Here is a 20,763-nt window from a genome sequence, read left to right as displayed (position 1 = left end):
TGAAGGCAAAAACATGTTGAAAGGAACCAGAGTGAAAAAAAAAAAATACTTGCAGCCATAGTAGTAATCTGCAGGTAAATTCCATTTTAAACATGTGCTGCAGTCTAAATTGAAATGTGACTGCAGGGAGAAAAATATGTTTAATTCTCCCTGCAACCGCTTGTTTCAATTAATTGGGCCAATGCTGGGATTCGTGAACAGTGGGCACTGTCTAGAAAGCAAACATTCTGTAATGACACCCTCCGCTTACTGATTGACAAGCTGCTGTACAGCACCTAAGTAAAGAAGATGTCAATCAAAGAGTCTTCCCCAGCACAGACATGACTGGTAGTGAGGGGCTGCTGGATTCCCATTAAATGCATCTGAAGCACAGGATACACACAAGCAGTTGTACCCTGTATCAGTAGTGCAGTAATGTGGAAAGCCGCAAGCATTTTAATGCGATATTACTGCATTTTCTTGATTCAGTCTTCATTGTAGCTTTTGGTGGTGCAGTTTTTTACAAGTAAAAACCCACAGTGTGCTAGTCACCGGTCTCAGTACCAGAGAGTTTGCTGTGGTCGACACCGGGTTTGTGAAGTAACATCATCACTACTGGCCTTTTAACTCTGACAGTAATACAGTTACAGTACAGTGTACCTTGGAATTGGTCTCATCATTCAATTCTCTCACCTGGCAATCATCTCTTCAGCAAACTTGTGCTTGTTTCCCAACCATCTGCATTTACGTCTTCGCTCAGAACTGCTGTAAGCATTACGAACGCCTGGCTGGTGTTGTGCACACTTAACGCTACTGCAACAGAGTATCTTTACTACCAGCATGTATTCAGTTTGCCTATTTATCACTGCTGTCTACCCTCTCTCTGCTGATATCAAACAACTTTGTCTTTAACCATTTGCTTACTGCAAGTAATAGACTGTCTATATATGTACAGTTTCTCTATATGTTTACAGTGTTAGCTCAGTGTCTTCAGGCACTTCATGCTCAGCTTGTCTGCCTGCTAATCCAAGTGCCATCCATAAAGTCCTGCTCAGTGGGATATCACCTTTTGCTCTCACGTTCGGTCGGTTTGCTCACTCTGACCTAGGCTTTCAGAGCCCACCTCACTAGGTGAGCCAATGACACTGGGTAAATGTGGTGTCCACACAGAGGTAGATTGAACCCACCAGAATGGGAACACCTTTAACTGACTCAAAGGAAGACCCTAAGTAAAGGATCACACTCAATGATAACAGCTTTATATGAGGCAGGAGGTATTCATATTAAGCTTCACAATCTACATGGGTTTTACAAATATTTAAATGCTTAACATGTCACTCTCCACAAGGAAAAAACTAGACTTCTTGGATCCCAGTCAGACGCTTATCTCTCATCCAAACCAGATCTCCACTTTGCACTGATGAGGGGCAGTACCCCGAAACACAGTGTCTGCAAATTGAGATTCTGGTTCGGCTTTTATCCTAAGTCATGTGACAAGGCTCGTTAAAGGGTCGACATTGACTGTTAGGATTGCTACTTCCAATAGGTGGCACTAGAGTTCTAGTCCTTTCCTCTCTGAAGAGACAATTTGCACAACTATTTAAAGAAACGCAATTACTTACCTAATAGAGTTTCTGAAGTGGTCTTCAGCTGGACTTTTCACAGTGCAACTATTCAGCAGCCACAAATCCGCTTGGTCAGCATGCTCTGCAGGAAGAAAACATTTTTGTATAAACTGCAAAAAGATTTAGCATTCCAGCAGGGAATAAACAAAGCAAGAAAAATTACAAAAATGACAGAATATGTAACGTCCTATTACAGAAAGCGAAAACATAGGTGCTGTGGTGGATGTGCACCACAACTTCAGAAACACACTGAAACACTATGGAAATTGAGAAGTCCACAATGGCCTCTTATGAAGAGTGACCCCATCGATGTCAGAGAAGAAACATAACCCTGAAGTCACTACTTCATTTTTCAGTAGTATGTTTTAGTAGATATGTCTTTTAAAGGTTTCCTTGTAAAATAATTAGACAGCGGGTTAATTATTCATAAAGAGCAGAAAAAAATATATATAACCTTTTACAGAAGCCTTTCCTCCCCACAATTGTTTGCAAAAGGCATGGCTCTGTAGAATTATGCCACTTTTCAGTTTATTGCCAATCAAACAAAGATTGTAGAAAGGCAGCATGCAAATATTATGCAAAGCAATAGTGATCGAAGATACAGTGATTTACAAATTCTAAAAGTAAAATGTTTCGTTTTTGCTGCCCTAACTTAAAGCTTTCGTGCAGACATTAGGGCAGCAAGTTCAACCATTCTGAAATCCTCCTCTGCAGGATGAAATAAATGATCGTTATCTAAATAATCTATATAAGCATTTTAAGTGCAGAACCAGCTGGACGCGGTCCAACGCAGCAAAACAGACTAGTGTTCTCCTGAAATAACCCATCCACCCTTCATACACAACCACATCACTAAAATAGAAGAAAACTTTCAAAGTTTGGAAAAGCCTTAGATACAAAAGATATATGTGGCTAAGTATCAAATCATATGCAGGCCTTAACCCCTTCCTGTGCCTCCACTGCCTTTCCACGCACTAATAGAATTGTCCATTAGACCCCTTCATATGTCAGTGTCTCCAGCACGCGCGGTGACATTTTTACATGTAGCAGAGACACTTAAGCATCCATTATAATCTATGGGGCTGCACACATGTCTGTGTGCGCTAAGGGGACGATGATGAGTGTTGTCACTACCTGGCGCGTATGAATAAGGCCGGAGTCACAGTAGCATACAGCATCAGATTCAATGTGCTAATGACCCTCGGCTCCTGCTCTGCTACGAATGTGAGCCGAGTGTCAGGGCTACTGTGCTGCGATGCTCTCACATGACAGGATCGGAGCACAGCTGTGGAGGAGACAGAGAAAGTAACATCTCCATCTCCTCTGCTGCCGGCACCGGCGTATATCTCACTGCACACGAGTGATATCCGAGTGCAGTGTGATGTTTCACTCGCACCCATAGACTTGTATGGGGGCAAGTGAGCCGAGTCTTGCTGCAATTGTTCTCTCACGCTGAATAGTGATGAGAAAATGTAGGCCTGAGCTGCCCATTAGAATAACACTAGGCCGAGTGATTGTTTTATCACACAGCACTCGCCCCAGCCTCTACTCCCATCCTTAAACAAACAAAGTCATTAGTGGCCTCAGTTTGAGGGGCTGGGCTAGTCCGTGCTGTACTAAGAATGCATCGGTTGTCAACACAATCTTGTCCCTGCCAACACAATGGCAGTGCGCTCTCTCGCCAGCAACTGTGCGCACTGTTAAGAGTGCATGGCATGCAAAGGCCAGTGTCGCCCACGCAAGTAGTAAGTCAAACCTCCATCTCAGACTACTCAGTTTCCTGACTCTGAGTCAGACTCCACAGCACTGGCTCACTACTGAGCATGTACTTGGAGTTTTCCAAGATTACATGTCCTTACCATGAATCAATATCAGACCAATGTGGATACAATGACCAGCACCCTCATCAATCATATAATCATGGAGATAAGCAGAACAGCATAGTAGCTACTGCAGAATACTGCAGATCTTCATTTTAAGAGAAGAGGCGTTGATCTGCAATTTTTGGCAGCGGCAGCAAAACAATGAAGGGAGGAGTGCTGTTCAGTTCTGGTCAGTGGCTATCTCATCAATATTACGGTATATCCCCAACCAACCCTTGAAGTTACAGATAAATCACCCAGACACTTCGGTGGAGCTCAACAGTCCCATGCCTTGCTTCTTTCTTGAAGATGAGGAGCCTTTTCAGTTGGATTACATGTGTTTTATCAACATTGTTACAATCCTATTCTCCCCTCAATGGATTGCTTGCAGTTGGTAAAATATCTGACAGATGACAAGTCACAAAACTCCATTCTGCAGTGCTGAGGAAACCATACGCCACGGCACAGCCTTCGGCACACGGCTCTGCAGCGTGCATGAGGTCCAAGCCACATAACCTACTTAAAATACAAACAGATCTGTGAACTAAAAGCTATCCATGCTACTAATGTATAGCCAAGGAAAAACCCCATTATTTCACTAACCAAGATTTGACTTTATGTTGGAGTAATGAGGTTGTTAATAACTGGTGAACGTTAATAATAAAACAAACAAAAAAAAAGTTTGCCAAGTTGCTGCAGTATGTTTTCAATCTCAACACAAATAGATGAAGGAGCTTTTATCACCACTGCAATATCTTGTGAAAAACAGAAGGTCGTGTTAACCTTGCATCCTCCAATAACAAAATTATCCAATCATTTTAACAAACTATAAACTGTATTATGTCCCTATAACTAAAAACAACTTGCATGGCTTCTATTTTTCTTCTGGCTCAGCAAGAAGCTATATAAATAATGAGTTAATGATCTAAACTTGAAAAAATTAGAACGTGAATTAAATATTACAATTGGAAGATTTTTTTCAAAACAAAATAGTAGTTTAGAAAATATGTAAATGAGAATAACATTGAAATTTAATGACAACAGGTAACAGCTAGCCGCATGAAAATAGAGTGCTGGAACATGGAAGATGACCCAGTGTTCTTAGCTCGGCTGATGAACAAAACTGCTACTCTACTCATGGAAGACAGGATTCCTTACTACACTGATAAAACGGATGAATATTGGCTAGCAGGAAAGTGGCATCAAGAAACTCCCATGGGCTAGTCATTCAGCAGACATAAACCCCATAGAATATAGGTGATGCTTGCTTGTGCAGCAACATTTACAAGGACGCGCTAGCGCATGCGGAGGGCTTTTAGAATATTTACATGCAGAGTGGGCAAACATTTCATAGGCAAGATAAGCCGAAACTCATTGACCCCCCCCCCCATTCCCAACTGGGATATGGGTGTGAAGAAAGAAGTGGTGGGACAACTAAGTTTTAGTGTACATATTAGCTAATTGTTTTCTTATACACGGCTCAACATTGAAATTGCAATATGAAGAAGTTCAAGCTGTAAGACTATGCAAATCAAAGTAGCAGGTATTCCTAAAATCTGCAAACTATCAAATGTTCAAGCACCTACTTGCAATCTGTGGCATGTGGTGGGTGGGGACATAAAAGCCAGATTGAACAGGGTTTTTTTGCCACAAGGAACCCCAAAAATCAGATCAAGTCATGTGGGATGACCGTACGATATCTCCGCTTGTCAACGTACCAGTTATCGCCACTGATTGCAATACTGAAGAGGCCGGAATGCTTCAACTGAGAAACCTTGGTTTATCACTCCCGATAATCACAACACGCATAGGCTGAGCTGTCAGCACTGTTCTACATTGCATGTCCTAGTGGTTGGTTGGCAAATTGGAATGACAGCAAGAGGTGCACAGAGGTGAATCTTTGCACAGACAGATTGTCAAATTCGAAGAATGTCACGTAGCTATCCATTCTGTACTGTAATTGAAATCGGACATCACATATCAAGCCTAAAGCGTAAAATAGTATCTACACAAGAGATATCAGCTAGAAGAGTGTATCCCAATTGGTTAAAACATAACTTTAAAAGTTATGTTTTAACCAATTGGGATACACTCTTCTAGCTGATATCTGTTATAATCCCCAAGAGTTGGCAACGGCTCGGTACGTCCAGGCCATAGCTTATCACAGTATCTACACAAGCCATTAGAAGGCAGCTACAGGTCTTCTATTGACCTCACACCACCACTCACAAAGGCTATCATAGTGCAGAGAAAGGTGGCAATAACGAGTGAAATGGAGGTCTATCCTATTCAACAAGTCTAGCTTTTATCTTGACACAATGATTGCCAGAGATTGCTCTGGAGACCACGAGGGCAACTACATAAAGAGGCCTTCATGAGAGAAAGTCACACTGGTTCTAATCCTGGGATTATAATGTGAGGTGGCATAGTGTACATTAGCCAGACTCATCTAGTCTTTCTTTCAGACATGCTATTGATTTGGCAGTAGTACTGATGGTACGTCCATATATCCAAAGTGTCCAAGGAGAACATTTTCAATAAAACTCCAGGCTGCATGTTGCTTGTGCTACTGTGAACAGCCTACATGGCCTAACCATGCTACCATCACCTGTAGTGTCTCTGGACTGGTCTCTCATCTGGCACATCATTGGTTGACAATTACAAAGGGGAATGCCAGCAGCGGATCTTGATGATTTGCATAGCCAAGTGGATTCAGCATGACATAATATTCCCCAGACAACCATTAATAACCTCAATGATAGCAGCTAAGTCGTGTAAGAGTGTGTATTTCTGTGTGTGATGTTAATACTCGATAACACAGGTCAACAAAAAAAAAAAATTTTTCTGGTGTCCAAAATATTTTAATGAATTTGGGGTATTTTTGGGGTGCTGATTCTGAATATGCTATCAGTTTTGCCAGATTGGCTCAAGTTTTTGACATTTTTGGTATCTTATTTATAGCACTTGTTGGTAAATGCGACGCATCATCTCATTAATTTCTTTGGATTAGTACTTGAACTGAGCAGTTCTCAATATAGTTTTGTGTTAATTAGTGTTCTAAAAGTTTGTTCATAGCTTGATTTTTGCACTAACTTTATGTTGTTGTCTGTTTTCCAGTGAAAAGCATGAACTCATCAAGAAGAAGTTGTCTTAACGATCCAGACTCATTCTGTTACATTTGTGGTGAATACACACTGCCAAAACATAGAAGAAACATAACAGACTTCGTAAAAAAAGTGTATTTTGCCTATTTTGGGGTTATGCTTGGGGACCAAGACAAGTTTTGGGCACCACACATAGTGTGCAAAGCATGTATCGAATTATTACGAAAATGGAGCAAAGGACAAAGAAAAAGCTTCAAATTTGGTGTTCCAATGGTGTGGAGAGAGCCAAAAAATCATCATGATGACTGTTATTTCTGTGCAGTGCAAGTGCAAGGATTCAATAAGCATAAGAAACGAAAATGGGAGTAACATGGAATCTGCAAGAAGGCCTGTCCCTCATTGTGAAGATGTGCCTGTACCTGTGTTTACCATAAATAACAGTCATCATGATGATTTTTTGGCTCTCTCCACACCATTGGAACACCAAATTTGAAGCTTTTTCTTTGTCCTTTGCTCCATTTTCGTAATAATTCGATACATGCTTTGCACACTATGTGTGGTGCCCAAAACTTGTCTTAGTCCCCAAGCATAACCCCAAAATAGGCAAAATACACTTTTTTTACCAAGTCTGTTATGTTTCTTCTATGTTTTGGCAGTGTGTATTCACCACAAATGTAACAGAATGAGTCTGGATCGTTAAGACAACTTCTTCTTGATGAGTTCATGCTTTTCACTGGAAAACAGACAACAACATAAAGTTAGTGCAAAAATCAAGCTATGAACAAACTTTTAGAACACTAATTAACACAAAACTATATTGAGAACTGCTCAGTTCAAGTACTAATCCAAAGAAATTAATGAGATGATGCGTCGCATTTACCAACAAGTGCTATAAATAAGATACCAAAAATCTCAAAAACTTGAGCCAATCTGGCAAAACTGATGACATATTCAGAATCAGCACCCCAAAAATACCCTAAATTCGATGAAATATCTTTGGCACCAAAAATGCTGTTGACCAGTGTAATGATTAACTCGTTTTGTTTTGAAAATGTTGTTTCTATTTTTCCATCTTTTGCATATCATTAACATTTCTACCCATTCTGTGATTTCCATAATTCAATGACTGCTTGCTCTAATTTCAATGTTAAGGAGTGTATTATACTGCACAATAAAATCAGAATGTCTGTTCACTTACATTTCATACTGTCATTGATTTATTTTACTCATTTATATAGCGCCATTAATTCCACAGCGCTTTACAGACATTATCATCACTGTCCCCATTGGGGCTCACAATCTAAATTACCTATCAGTATGTCTTTGGAGTGTGGGAAGAAACCCAAGGAAACATGGGCAGAACATATAAACTTCATGTAGATGTTGTCTTGGTGGGATTTGAAGTTTGCAAACTTTTAACAAAAATGGGTCAGTTTCATCATCTGCAATTCTTTAAAAACACTTATTTTGTCTTGTGTTATGCTCTGGCTTTTCTTCACGACCAAACTGAGCAAAATAACGCATATGATTAATGGATATTGGGCAAAGTAAATGCACTTCATTTTTGTCTTTAACCTGTTTTGCGACTTTTTAGCACAAAAAGTCACATTTCACGAAAACGTTGCATAAAGTGCGTTAAAAAATGGCATACGTAAAACCACTTCAGAGGGGACACTGGAATTATTTTGAAAGAAATTTAGCAACTTTTTGAAAAGTTGCAAATGACGAACCAGGTGAAAACATCTGGAAACCTTAAACTCACAGTACAAATTATAAAAAAAAAAAAGACAAAAAAGTGAATTTAAAAATGTGCAGATAGAAAGATGAAAATTGTGCAAACAGACACAAAAAAGCAAATGATAAAACTTGACAAAAAAAAGCCCAAGCGCAAAGTGGATTGGATCTCTTTATAAAATGTTAATTAAATCAACTTTTCTATATAAAGATAGGTGCAATGATGACCTTGAGCCTCTGGTTTCACCTTTCAGATTCCAATCAAGATCCCAATTTAGCAAATTTGTGACTAAATCCTTCTAATTTACTCATGCCAAAGAAAAGAAACATAATCTCAAGAGTGCGACATGACTATCAAACAATCAGTAGGATGAGCACAAAATCCCCTGTATAGCACAGACGTAAACAAGTGCTTTATCCTTCAGTGAAATACTAACACTTTCATATATTCAAAGACCATATTGATCAAACAATAACTCAATGCATGCCTTGTATTCATTTTTACAGATGCAAGCAGAAATTGGGGAACGGTGCTTAAATGCTCCTTTTCTCCATGTATATTACAGTTCTATTATGTAGTACCCAGAAGCAAAACATTGATTTGTGGGGCGAGATGCAGCCCATCACTTCAGGTGCTGATATCCCTTGAGACTGCGGATTTAAACTCTATCTTCCAGCTTTAAGATAGACAGAATCCACCTGAGCCAGATACGTCCAAACACTTATTAAATTGGACCTTCTAGCATTTTATTGACTTTTACAAGGTTGCCAGCATATTTCAGACCACTGTTTCCATAGCCTGTGGAAATCGAGGGAGTTCATAAAATATTTTGCAAGCTGATAAGATGCACACAATAGTTTACAGACAAGAAAAGCATCCAAGATGTATTCACATTCTTCAGCAAAGCAGAATACTGGCAGAACTTTAACAACTGCCAGCGCTAACTGCAAACACCCACTTTATTGGTACCTGAGCAAGAGAATGGTGTAACTGCTCGGTGTAACATCTGACCCAGACTTCATTGACATTTTCTTCCAGTAGACTGATCTTACCTCTACTGTAGGTTAATGCATCCACATTTCTTGTTATACGCCCAAGGGCTGATTTATAGATTGCTTTTTCCTTATATTTAGCATATATGTCGGGGCAGCTCCTGATGGGGGACAGTAGAATGCATTTTAGCATCTATCTGGTGGTATAAGTCAAGAGGAGTTCAGTAACAGTTTTTTTTGTTTGTATTTTTTTAACTTTTTAGTCTATCGAGGCTTCATTCATACATTTGTCACACACGGTTCTATCAGTGTTTTTCATGGATAGAACAAGTACCATTTATAGTGTATGAGGCTGTCTACGTGTCTGCAAGGAATCCGGGCAATGACTGTGCAGTGAAGTGCCCCTTCTGATGAAATGAACCCTGGCAATGACTGCACCAGCGCGGATACACAGCCAGAAGGAAGAGTGACATGTCAATTATCAACCGAAGGCCAGCGGTGGGCAAATTTTTAGCACACCAGAGCCGGTGAGTGAAGTGTGCGCCTCAATGTCCTTCAGAATAAAACTTCAAAAACAGATTTTTTCTAACATGCCCAATAAATTTCTACTTCGTTATGGCACAGGCTTCTGTGGCACCACAAAGCCCAGCACGGTGCACAGACAGACGGAGTGACCGCCCTGTACAAATCCAAAGCCAGACTGAGGATGTACAGGCCAGTCCCTTGCAGGTCACAGCGCGTCTGTGCACTGATTGGTGCAATCGATGTCATCGTCGATTGCACCAATCAGAGCTGGCCCTGGTGATGCTGTGGTTGCTAGTCACCAGCCTATGATCTGTGCTATTACAACACCGATCCTAGACTGGACATCAGTGTGTCAGGCAATCTGATTGCCTGAAATACTGAGAAATGCTGTGATTGGCTGTTCAGGGTTGAACAGCCAATCACAGCGATCATAGTTGCGGAGGGGCGTCTTGTTCCCTATTGTGAGAAACACCAGGGACAATTATGTGATCACCGCACGATTAGTCGCGGTAGTTGCATGACTAACATGACTTACCTACACTGCATCGGCCAGAAGTCCTTCCCCATCATGACGTGTATGTACTGCAGATGTCGGGAAGGGATTAAAGGAGTTTTACACTCAAGCCTTTAGCTAGGGGTTGAATAGCCTGCTGACAGATCCTCTTTAAAGAAGAACTCCCATCAAAGTTTTTATCTTCTTAATACATTGCAGTCATCATATTCTTTGGCATTGTGTACTTACAACTTCTCATTTTGCCTTTCTGCCCACTTAATTCTTACCTTTTCCATTAGGTCTATGACATCACATGATTAAAAACTGACTAGCTCAATCCTTCTAAGCTCTAAGGGTATGTGCCCATGATCAGGATTTGCAGCAAGTTTGAAGCTGCGCATTTATGCAGCGTCAAACCCGCAGCAGCCAGCTGTGACAGCATAAAGGATGGAAAGTGACGCATCTTTCAGGACTGCAAAATGCCAATTTCTCTTGCAGAGACGCTAGTCTATGCAACAGAACTTTAATCAACAGAATTTTTCAATGCGGTAAATCCACAGGTTCAGTGAACACATGCGGATTTACCTGCGTTCAATAGATGGCAGCGTTTGGACGCAACGAACACAAGGCTCGTGGGCATATAGCCTAAGTAGAAACAAGAAGTCTATTCTCCCTGTATGAGTCATCACTACAAAAGTCCCTGGAAAAGGTGAGGGCGGAGCAGCTGGGTCAGGAATTGAAGAGGGGAATGATAAAAGAAGAGAAAAAGAGACATCCTATTTCTACACAGAGCAAAGAGAACAATTAGCTGGGCAGAAAAGCAAAATGAGCAATTTTAAGTACACAGTGCCATATATTATGATTATTACAATATATCAACCCCTTCACCCCGAAGCCTGTTTTCAACTTCCTGAGCAGGCCATTTTTTTCAATTCTGACCAGTCACTTTATGAGGTCATAACTCTGAAACGCTTTAACGGATCCTGGTAATTCTGAGATTGTTTTCTCGTGACATATTGTACTTTATGATAGTGGTAAAACTTCTTCAATTTGACTTGCGTTTAATTGTGAAAAAAATGGAAATTTGGCAAAAATGTTGAAAATTTTCCAATTTTTAAACTTTTAGTTTTTATGCCCTTAAATTAGAGAGTCATATCATACAAAATAGTTAAAAAAATAACATTATCCAATTCTGCTTTACATTACCACAATTTTGGAAACAATTTTTTTTGTTACGAAGTTATAAGGGTTAAAAATTGACCAGCGATTTCTCATTTTTACAACAAAATTTGCAAAACCATTTTTTTAGGGACCACCTCACACTTGCAGTGACTTTGAGGGGTCTATATGACAGAAAATGCCCAAAAGTGACACCATTCTAAAAACTGCACCCCTCAAGTTACTCAAAACCACATTCAAAAAGTTTATTAACCCTTCAGGTGCTTCTCAGGAATGTTTGAAATGTTTAAAAAAAAATTGAACATTTAACTTTTTTTTCACAAAAATTTTACTTCAGATCCAATTTGTTTTATTTTACCAAGGATAACAGGAGAAATTGGACCACAAAACTCGTTGTACAATTTGTCCTGAGTACGCCAACACCCCATATGTTGGGGTAAACCATTGTTTGGGCACATGGCAGAGCTCGGAAGGGAAGGAGCGCCATTTGACTTTTCAATGCAAAATTGGCTGGAATTAAGATCGGAACCCATGTCGCGTTCGGAGAGCCCCTGATGTGCCTAAACAGTGGAAACCCCCCACAAGTGACCCCATTTTGGAAAGAAGACCCCCTAAAGAACTTATCTAGATGTGTGGTGAGCACTTTTAACCCCCAATTGTTTCACAAAAGTTTAGAATGTAGAGCCGTGAAAATTAAAAAATCATTTTTTCTTTCCACAAAATGATCTTTTAGCCCGCAATTTTTTTTCCCAAGGGTAACGGGAGAAATTAGACCGCTAAAGTTGTTGTCCAATTTCTCCTGAGTACGCCGATACCCCATATGTGGTGGAGAAAAACTGTTTGGGGGCACAACAGAGCTCGGAAGGGTAAGGAGAGCCATTTGGAATGCAGACTTAGTGTAATAATTATAGGGGATAACTCAGGAGACTCTTCGCGTGGAACAAGACAACTACAGGACACAGTTTTATAAGTGGTAAAGTCTATATTATCACACGGTGATTCAAACAGGTGCAGAGAGAAACTCAAGTCCACAACACTTGGTGCAAATAATAAACGCAGCTTAGCAGTCTACAGAGAAAAATTCAATCAAGCAGAAAGTCTATGAAGCACAGTTATTCTTGAGGATACTTGACACGAATAAATCCTTGTCTTAGTCCAGACACAGATAGATATGCTTATAGGCAGTTCAAATCATATCTTAGCTCAACCAGGGAGGCTTGGTTAATAGTCTCAGGTTATAGCAAAGCAACAGCAGCTTACATGTCCAGCAAATGCAGATGAAGTAAACACGAGCAGCAGATGAAGGAGGATTACTGGAAACTTGTGTATGCAGCAGGAACTCAGAGCTGAGTAGCAGGATCACCACACAGGTTCACAGGAGTAGGTGTATAGCCAGGGAGTAATCAGAGGTCAGGAGCTGGATGCAAGGCAGAATACTCTAGCACAGACTGAAGGCTGGGGTGGAGTTTTATAGCAGGAAGACACAGTGCACATGAGACCAAAGACGCCATCTTGGAAGAGGGCAGTAATGCACGAAAGGTAAAAAAAGTTCAGAGTCCTGACACTTAGATGGATTGATCTGCAGGCATCACGTTGCATTTGCAGAGCCCCTGATGTACCTAAACAGTAGAAACCCCCAAGTGACCCCACATTGGAAACTAGACCCCCCAAGGAACTTATCTAGATGTGTTGTGAGAACTTTGAACGCCCAAGTGTTTCACTACAGTTTATAACGCAGAGCCGTGAAAATAAAAAATATATTTTTTTCCACGAAAATGATATTTTAGCCCCCACATTTTTATTTTCCCAAGGGTAAGAAGACAAATTGGACCCCAAAAGTTGTTGTCCAATTTGTCCTGAGTACGCTGATACCCAATATGTGGGGGTAAACCCCTGTTTGGGCACACGGGAGAGCACGGAAGGGAAGGAGCACTGTTTTAGTTTTTCAACGCAGAATTGGCTGGAATTGAGATCGGACACCATGTCGCGTTTGGAGAGCCCCTGATGTGCCTAAACAGTGGAAACCCCCTCAATTCTAACTGAAACCCTAACCCAAACACACCCCTAACCCTAACCCAAACCCAACCGTAAATGTAATCAAAACCCTAACTTTAGCCCAGGGCCGGACTGGGACTAAAATTCAGCCCTGGCATTTGAAGTTACACAGGCCCACTTGTCACATGGTGACTGTATAATATCTTTGTACACTTGTAGGCAGGGCCGGTTTTAGGCAAAGTGGGGCCCTAGGCAAAGTTTAAAATGGGTCCCCAAATGCTAACATATTGCACATCACACAGAAGCCTTTCTGTTGTATTTACGTGCGCTGAGTTCAGGCCGCTAAACGAGTTTGATCGACAATACTGAAGTTGTTCAACGCTTGTTTCCCGGCCTCTTTCCACCAGCTGAGGAATAATGATGAGACAGAACGATCACTAATAGATCACCATACAGTATCATGTTTTCAGCAGCACATCTACAGTTTACACTGGCAATGTGCTGCTGACAACAAGGCTTTTTGTTCCAGCAAAAACAATCCGAATATGCAGCATTTTACTTGTTTAGTAAAATACACCCCATAGTCCTCCATATATTATAATGTGCTCCATAGTCCTCCATATAGTATAATACACTCCCTATAGTCCTCCATATATTAAAATACACTGCTCAGTCCTCCACATAGTATAATACACTCCTCATAGTCCTCCGTATAGCATAATACAATCCTCATAGTCCTCCATATAGCATAATACAATCCTCATAGTGCTCCATATAGTATAATGCACCGCCACAGTCATCCATGTAGTACAATTCACTTCCCATAGTATAATGCACCCCATAGTTCTTCATATAGTATAACGTATTCCCCATAGTCCTCGATACAGTATAATGCAGCCCACATATAGTATAATGCAGCCACCCCAGAGTATAATGCAGCCACCCCAGAGTATAATGCAGCCACCCGAGTATAATGCAGCCACCCCACAGAGTATAATGCAGCCACCCCACAGAGTATAATGCAGCCACCCCAGAGTATGTAACCCCCATAGAATATAATACAGCCCACCTCCCCATAATATATAATGTAGCCCCCCATAGAATATAATGCAGCCCCCCATAGTATATAACGCAGCCTCCCCCATAGAATATAATATACCCCCACAATAGTATATAACACAGCCACATAGTACATAACATGGCCTCCCCCATAGAATATAATATACTCCCCATAGTATATAGCAAAGCCCGCATATTATATAGCACAAACCGCATAGTATACAGCACAGCCTGCATACTATAGCACAGCTCGCGTAGTAGATAACACAGCCCACACAGCAGTATTCAGCACAGACCACACAGTAGTATACAGCACAGACCACACAGTAGTATACAGCACAGCCCACGTAGAAGTATACAGCACAGTCCACACAGTAGTATACAGCACAGCCCACAGAGTAATATATACAGCACAGCCCACAAAGTAATATATACAGCACAGCCCACAAAGTAATATATACAGCACAGCCCACAGAGAACTATATACAGCACAGCCCACAGAGAACTATATACAGCACAGCCCACAGAGAACTATATAAAGCACAGCCCAGAGTACTATATACAGCACAGCCCAGAGTACTATATAAAGCACAGCCCAGAGAGTACTATATACAGCACAGCCCAGAGAGTACTATATACAGCACAGCCCAGAGAGTACTATATACAGCACAGCCCAGAGAGTACTATATACAGCACAGCCCACAGAGTACTATATACAGCACAGCCCACAGAGTACTATATACAGCACAGCCCACAGAGTACTATACACAGCACAGCCCACAGAGTACTATATACAGCACAGCCCACAGAGTACTATATACAGCACAGCCCACAGAGTACTATATACAGCACAGCCCACAGAGTACTATATACAGCACAGCCCACAGAGAACTATATACAGCACACAGTAGTATACAGCACAGAGCACAGCCCACAGAGAACTATATACAGCACAGCCCACAAAGTAATATATACAGCACAGCCCACAAAGTAATATATACAGCACAGCCCACAGAGAACTATATACAGCACAGCCCACAGAGAACTATATACAGCACAGCCCACAGAGAACTATATAAAGCACAGCCCAGAGTACTATATACAGCACAGCCCAGAGTACTATATAAAGCACAGCCCAGAGAGTACTATATACAGCACAGCCCAGAGAGTACTATATACAGCACAGCCCAGAGAGTACTATATACAGCACAGCCCAGAGAGTACTATATACAGCACAGCCCACAGAGTACTATATACAGCACAGCCCACAGAGTACTATATACAGCACAGCCCACAGAGTACTATACACAGCACAGCCCACAGAGTACTATATACAGCACAGCCCACAGAGTACTATATACAGCACAGCCCACAGAGTACTATATACAGCACAGCCCACAGAGTACTATATACAGCACAGCCCACAGAGAACTATATACAGCACACAGTAGTATACAGCACAGAGCACAGCCCACAGAGAACTATATACAGCCCACAGTAGTATACAGCACAGAGCACAGCCCACAGAGAACTATATACAGCACAGAGCACAGCCCACAGAGAACTATATACAGCCCACAGTAGCATACAGCACAGAGCACAGCCCACAGATAACTATATACAGCCCACAGTAGTATACAGCACAGAGCACAGCCCACAGAGAACTATATACAGCACAGAGCACAGCCCACAGAGAACTATATACAGCCCACAGTAGCATACAGCACAGAGCACAGCCCACAGATAACTATATACAGCCCACAGTAGTATACAGCACAGAGCACAGCCCACAGAGAACTATATACAGCACAGAGCACAGCCCACAGAGAACTATATACAGCCCACAGTAGCATACAGCACAGAGCACAGCCCACAGATAACTATATACAGCCCACAGTAGTATACAGCACAGAGCACAGCCCACAGAGAGCTATATACAGCCCACAGTAGTATACAGCACAGAGCACAGCCCACAGAGAACTATATACAGCCCACAGCAGTATACAGCACAGAGCACAGCCCACAGAGAACTATATACAGCCCACAGCAGTATACAGCACAGAGCACAGCCCACAGAGAACTATATATAGCACAGAGCACACAGTAGTATACAGCACAGAGCACAGCCCACAGAGAGCTATATACAGCCCACAGCAGTATACAGCACAGAGCACAGCCCACAGAGAACTATATACAGCCCACAGCAGTATACAGCACAGAGCACAGCCCACAGAGAACTATATATAGCACAGAGCACACAGTAGTATACAGCACAGAGCACAGCCCACAGAGAGCTATATACAGCCCACAGTAGTATACAGCACAGAGCACAGCTCACAGAGAACTATATACAGCCCACAGCAGTATACAGCACAGAGCACAGCCCACAGAGAACTATATATAGCACAGAGCACACAGTAGTATACAGCACAGAGCACAGCCCACAGAGAGCTATATACAGCCCACAGCAGTATACAGCACAGAGCACAGCCCACAGAGAACTATATACAGCCCACAGTAGTATACAGCACAGAGCACAGCCCACAGAGAACTATATACAGCCCACAGCAGTATACAGCACAGAGCACAGCCCACAGAGAACTATATACAGCCCACAGCAGTATACAGCACAGAGCACAGCCCACAGAGAACTATATATAGCACAGAGCACACAGTAGTATACAGCACAGAGCACAGCCCACAGAGAGCTATATACAGCCCACAGCAGTATACAGCACAGAGCACAGCCCACAGAGAACTATATACAGCCCACAGTAGTATACAGCACAGAGCACAGCCCACAGAGAACTATATACAGCCCACAGCAGTATACAGCACAGAGCACAGCCCACAGAGAACTATATACAGCCCACAGCAGTATACAGCACAGAGCACAGCCCACAGAGAACTATATATAGCACAGAGCACACAGTAGTATACAGCAGAGCACAGCCCACAGAGAGCTATATACAGCCCACAGCAGTATACAGCACAGAGCACAGCCCACAGAGAACTATATACAGCCCACAGTAGTATACAGCACAGAGCACAGCCCACAGAGAACTATATATAGCACAGAGCACACAGTAGTATACAGCACAGAGCACAGCCCACAGAGAGCTATATACAGCCCACAGCAGTATACAGCACAGAGCACAGCCCACAGAGAACTATATACAGCCCACAGCAGTATACAGCACAGAGCACAGCCCACAGAGAACTATATACAGCCCACAGTAGTATACAGCACAGAGCACAGCCCACAGAGAACTATATACAGCCCACAGCAGTATACAGCACAGAGCACAGCCCACAGAGAACTATATACAGCCCACAGCAGTATACAGCACAGAGCACAGCCCACAGAGAACTATATATAGCACAGAGCACACAGTAGTATACAGCAGAGCACAGCCCACAGAGAGCTATATACAGCCCACAGCAGTATACAGCACAGAGCACAGCCCACAGAGAACTATATACAGCCTACAGTAGTATACAGCACAGAGCACAGCCCACAGAGAACTATATACAGCCCACAGCAGTATACAGCACAGAGCACAGCCCACAGAGAACTATATACAGCCCACAGCAGTACACAGCACAGAGCACAGCCCACAGAGAACTATATATAGCACAGAGCACACAGTAGTATACAGCACAGAGCACAGCCCACAGAGAGCTATATACAGCCCACAGCAGTATACAGCACAGAGCACAGCCCACAGAGAACTATCTACAGCCCACAGTAGTATACAGCACAGAGCACAGCCCACAGAGAACTATATACAGCCCACAGCAGTATACAGCACAGAGCACAGCCCACAGAGAACTATATACAGCCCACAGCAGTATACAGCACAGAGCACAGCCCACAGAGAACTATATATAGCACAGAGCACACAGTAGTATACAGCAGAGCACAGCCCACAGAGAGCTATATACAGCCCACAGCAGTACACAGCACAGAGCACAGCCCACAGAGAACTATATATAGCACAGAGCACACAGTAGTATACAGCACAGAGCACAGCCCACAGAGAGCTATATACAGCCCACAGCAGTATACAGCACAGAGCACAGCCCACAGAGAACTATCTACAGCCCACAGTAGTATACAGCACAGAGCACAGCCCACAGAGAACTATATACAGCCCACAGCAGTATACAGCACAGAGCACAGCCCACAGAGAACTATATACAGCCCACAGCAGTATACAGCACAGAGCACAGCCCACAGAGAACTATATATAGCACAGAGCACACAGTAGTATACAGCAGAGCACAGCCCACAGAGAGCTATATACAGCCCACAGCAGTATACAGCACAGAGCACAGCCCACAGAGAACTATATACAGCCTACAGTAGTATACAGCACAGAGCACAGCCCACAGAGAACTATATACAGCCCACAGCAGTATACAGCACAGAGCACAGCCCACAGAGAACTATATACAGCCCACAGCAGTACACAGCACAGAGCACAGCCCACAGAGAACTATATATAGCACAGAGCACACAGTAGTATACAGCACAGAGCACAGCCCACAGAGAGCTATATACAGCCCACAGCAGTATACAGCACAGAGCACAGCCCACAGAGAACTATATACAGCCCACAGTAGTATACAGCACAGAGCACAGCCCACAGAGAACTATATACAGCCCACAGTAGTATACAGCACAGAGCACAGCCCACAGAGAACTATATACAGCCCACAGCAGTATACAGCACAGAGCACAGCCCACAGAGAACTATATACAGCCCACAGCAGTATACAGCACAGAGCACAGCCCACAGAGAACTATATATAGCACAGAGCACACAGTAGTATACAGCACAGAGCACAGCCCACAGAGAGCTATATACAGCCCACAGCAGTATACAGCACAGAGCACAGCCCACAGAGAACTATATACAGCCCACAGTAGTATACAGCACAGAGCACAGCCCACAGAGAACTATATACAGCCCACAGCAGTATACAGCACAGAGCACAGCCCACAGAGAACTATATACAGCCCACAGCAGTATACAGCACAGAGCACAGCCCACAGAGAACTATATATAGCACAGAGCACACAGTAGTATACAGCAGAGCACAGCCCACAGAGAGCTATATACAGCCCACAGCAGTATACAGCACAGAGCACAGCCCACAGAGAACTATATACAGCCCACAGTAGTATACAGCACAGAGCACAGCCCACAGAGAACTATATATAGCACAGAGCACACAGTAGTATACAGCACAGAGCACAGCCCACAGAGAGCTATATACAGCCCACAGCAGTATACAGCACAGAGCACAGCCCACAGAGAACTATATACAGCCCACAGTAGTATACAGCACAGAGCACAGCCCACAGAGAACTATATACAGCCCACAGCAGTATACAGCACAGAGCACAGCCCACAGAGAACTATATACAGCCCACAGCAGTATACAGCACAGAGCACAGCCCACAGAGAACTATATATAGCACAGAGCACACAGTAGTATACAGCAGAGCACAGCCCACAGAGAGCTATATACAGCCCACAGCAGTATACAGCACAGAGCACAGCCCACAGAGAACTATATACAGCCTACAGTAGTATACAGCACAGAGCACAGCCCACAGAGAACTATATACAGCCCACAGCAGTATACAGCACAGAGCACAGCCCACAGAGAACTATATACAGCCCACAGCAGTACACAGCACAGAGCACAGCCCACAGAGAACTATATATAGCACAGAGCACACAGTAGTATACAGCACAGAGCACAGCCCACAGAGAGCTATATACAGCCCACAGCAGTATACAGCACAGAGCACAGCCCACAGAGAACTATATACAGCCCACAGTAGTATACAGCACAGAGCACAGCCCACAGAGAACTATATACAGCCCACAGCAGTATACAGCACAGAGCACAGCCCACAGAGAACTATATACAGCCCACAGCAGTATACAGCACAGAGCACAGCCCACAGAGAACTATATATAGCACAGAGCACACAGTAGTATACAGCACAGAGCACAGCCCACAGAGAGCTATATACAGCCCACAGCAGTATACAGCACAGAGCACAGCCCACAGAGAACTATATACAGCCCACAGCAGTATAAAGCACAGAGCACAGCCCACAGAAAACTATATATAGCACAGAGCACACAGTAGTATACAGCACAGAGCACAGCCCACAGAGAGCTATATACAGCCCA

The 20,763-nt window shown here is 42.9% G+C and overlaps 1 protein-coding gene across 3 annotated transcripts in view; it reads right to left on the bottom strand.

Annotated features, from left to right (window-relative positions):
* Positions 1 to 20,763, bottom strand: part of CDKAL1 (CDKAL1 threonylcarbamoyladenosine tRNA methylthiotransferase) — a 1,052,012-nt gene that overhangs the window by 910,475 nt on the left and 120,774 nt on the right. For all 3 annotated transcript variants that reach the window (XM_077269963.1, XM_077269960.1, XM_077269961.1), the window contains exon 5: positions 1,602 to 1,686. In XM_077269963.1, the coding sequence (XP_077126078.1) occupies positions 1,602 to 1,686 (85 nt within the window). The remainder of the gene's footprint in view (positions 1 to 1,601; positions 1,687 to 20,763) is intronic.

The sequence above is a fragment of the Ranitomeya variabilis genome, chromosome 6 (genome assembly GCF_051348905.1).
Source record: "Ranitomeya variabilis isolate aRanVar5 chromosome 6, aRanVar5.hap1, whole genome shotgun sequence".
Taxonomy (NCBI): domain Eukaryota; kingdom Metazoa; phylum Chordata; class Amphibia; order Anura; family Dendrobatidae; genus Ranitomeya; species Ranitomeya variabilis.
The sequence above is the reverse complement of the archived record's forward strand: the minus strand, read 5'-3'. Positions and strand labels throughout refer to the sequence as shown.